Below are 1,894 nucleotides of genomic sequence, written 5' to 3'. Positions count from 1 at the left end.
AAATCAACCTGTGAGCTTGCGAGGCGGCGGGGGTGGGAGTGCTCTCGGGCGGCGTGTGCGAGCGCGCGCGGCGCGAGATCTCTTTCGCGAGGGCACGGTGGGTCGGGTGAGTATCTCGCGCGCTCGCACTATTTCACGTTATATCAAGCACTGCCTTTGATGCCTTTGCAAGAACCGCCAGCGGCGGTGGTCGAACCGGTTCGCGGTTCGAGCCGGGACCTTTTGGCTCCCGGTTCGGAACTCGCTTGGAGGGTTGCTTCGCTCTCGCGGAGCGAGCGCGGGCGCGTGGGTGCGTGTGCGCGTGCGCTGCTGCAAGGCGAGGCGAGGCGAGGCGCGGGGCGGCGCGGCGCGGCGAGGCGGGCGGCGGCGGCGCGCGGTCGTTCTTTTTGCCCGGGTGAGGCGTGGCTTGCGCGCCGCGCGGTGATGACGCAGCACGCTGAAAAGTCCTTGGTGAGCCACCGCGGTGGCAGCGAGCCAAAGCAAGCACCTGCCGCATGACGGGTTGACCCACGGCGTCTCTTTTCTACACTTCACCTCAAAAAAAAAACAGACTCTAGCACTCACACAGAGAACCTCGAACAGCTCTCAACTCGAGACTCCAGTCAGAAGACACGCCGTTGTATCATGGGGAACGCGGTGCGCCTGCGGCGGCCCGCACCACCACCCTCGGCAGCACAAAGCTGCGCCAGAGGTCCACCAGCCCCGGCGCCGCCCCCTCGCCGTCGAAGCGCTCCTCGTCCCACGCGATCAGGTAGCCCAGCCGCATCACCTCGACCGCCCACTTGCGAGCCGCCTCCGGGAAGAGCTCGTGCGACTGCGGCGACCACTCCGCAGCCTTGAGGATGAGCCTGCCCACCTCCACCGCCTCGGCCGCTGGCTCCAGGTTGGCCGGCCTGAGGAAGGGGAGAGGCATGGGGGTGTCCAAAGCGAGGATCCGTCGAGTGAGGGAGAGGCCATAGCGCGCCTCAGTGCGAGGGCCTTGGCCTCGCCCGCCACGCGCACGCCGAAGCGTCCCGTCGAAGCGTTCGCGGAGACGACGACGCCGACCTTCCCGTTCATCGAGGGCCGCGAGACCAGAGAGTGGACCGCGACTGTGGAGCCGACGGCCGCAGCGGTCGGATCCGACTCGCTCCACGAGCAGAGGACGCGCGCCCGCTCCAGGGCCGACGGCTCGCCGGCTGAAGAGTCCGCGCCTCCTCGCAGCAGCGCCCGCGCCCGGTCGACGGTGAGCGCCTGCGGGAAGAGGGACAGTGAGCGTGAGGACAATGCACTCACGCTTCTTCAGCCGCCAGTCTGGGGGCACGCCTCGAGGTGCTGGAGCGGCGTCCAGCCGCGGCCGGCGACCAGCCAGGCGGCGAGGTCGGCGTGGCCTTCGCGGTTCGCGGCCTCCTCGGGCGTGCCGAGGGGCGGCACCGCGGCGCGGGAGGCGCCGTAGGAGGAGAGGAGCTTGGCGACCTCGAGGTTGCCCTGGTGGCACGCCATGAATAACGGCGTGGCGCCTTGCTCGTCGGTTTGGTTGATCGCCGCGCTGGCCTCGAGAAGCAGCTGGGCGATGCCGAGTTGGTTGTTCTGGCACGCCACGTGCAGCGGCGTGGCGCCTTGGATCTGGGCTTGGTTGACCGAAGAGCCGGCGTCGAGAAGCAGCAGGGCGCACTCGACGTGGCCGTTCTGGCACGCCATGAACAGTGGCGTGGTGCCTCTGGCGCTGGCTTGGCTAACCGAAGCGCCGGTCTCAAGGAGCAGCCGGACGATGTCGACGTGACCCTTTTTGGCTGCCCTTGAACAGCGGCGTGGAGCCGTTGTTGTTTGCTTGGTTGACGGCCGCGCCAGCGTCGCGCAGCAGCCGGGCGATGTCAACATGGCCCTTCTGGCACGCTATAAAAGCGGCGTGGCG

General features: G+C 68.4%; 1 protein-coding gene across 1 annotated transcript; it reads right to left on the bottom strand.

Moving 5' to 3' along the window:
* Nucleotides 1–622: 622 nt before the first annotated feature.
* EMIHUDRAFT_255417 (hypothetical protein) lies at nucleotides 623–1,233 on the bottom strand (the record flags this gene model as incomplete). The annotated part of the gene is made up of 2 exons (XM_005773133.1): nucleotides 623–964; nucleotides 1,048–1,233. Coding segments are annotated over 2 exons (528 nt in total), but the record flags the coding sequence as incomplete, so codon positions are not given.
* Nucleotides 1,234–1,894: the final 661 nt, after the last annotated feature.

Source organism: Emiliania huxleyi, assembly GCF_000372725.1.
Source record: "Emiliania huxleyi CCMP1516 unplaced genomic scaffold EMIHUscaffold_3440, whole genome shotgun sequence".
NCBI lineage: Eukaryota > Haptophyta > Isochrysidales > Noelaerhabdaceae > Emiliania > Emiliania huxleyi.
Note: the sequence above shows the minus strand (reverse complement) of the source record. Positions and strands in the feature narration are given on the sequence as shown.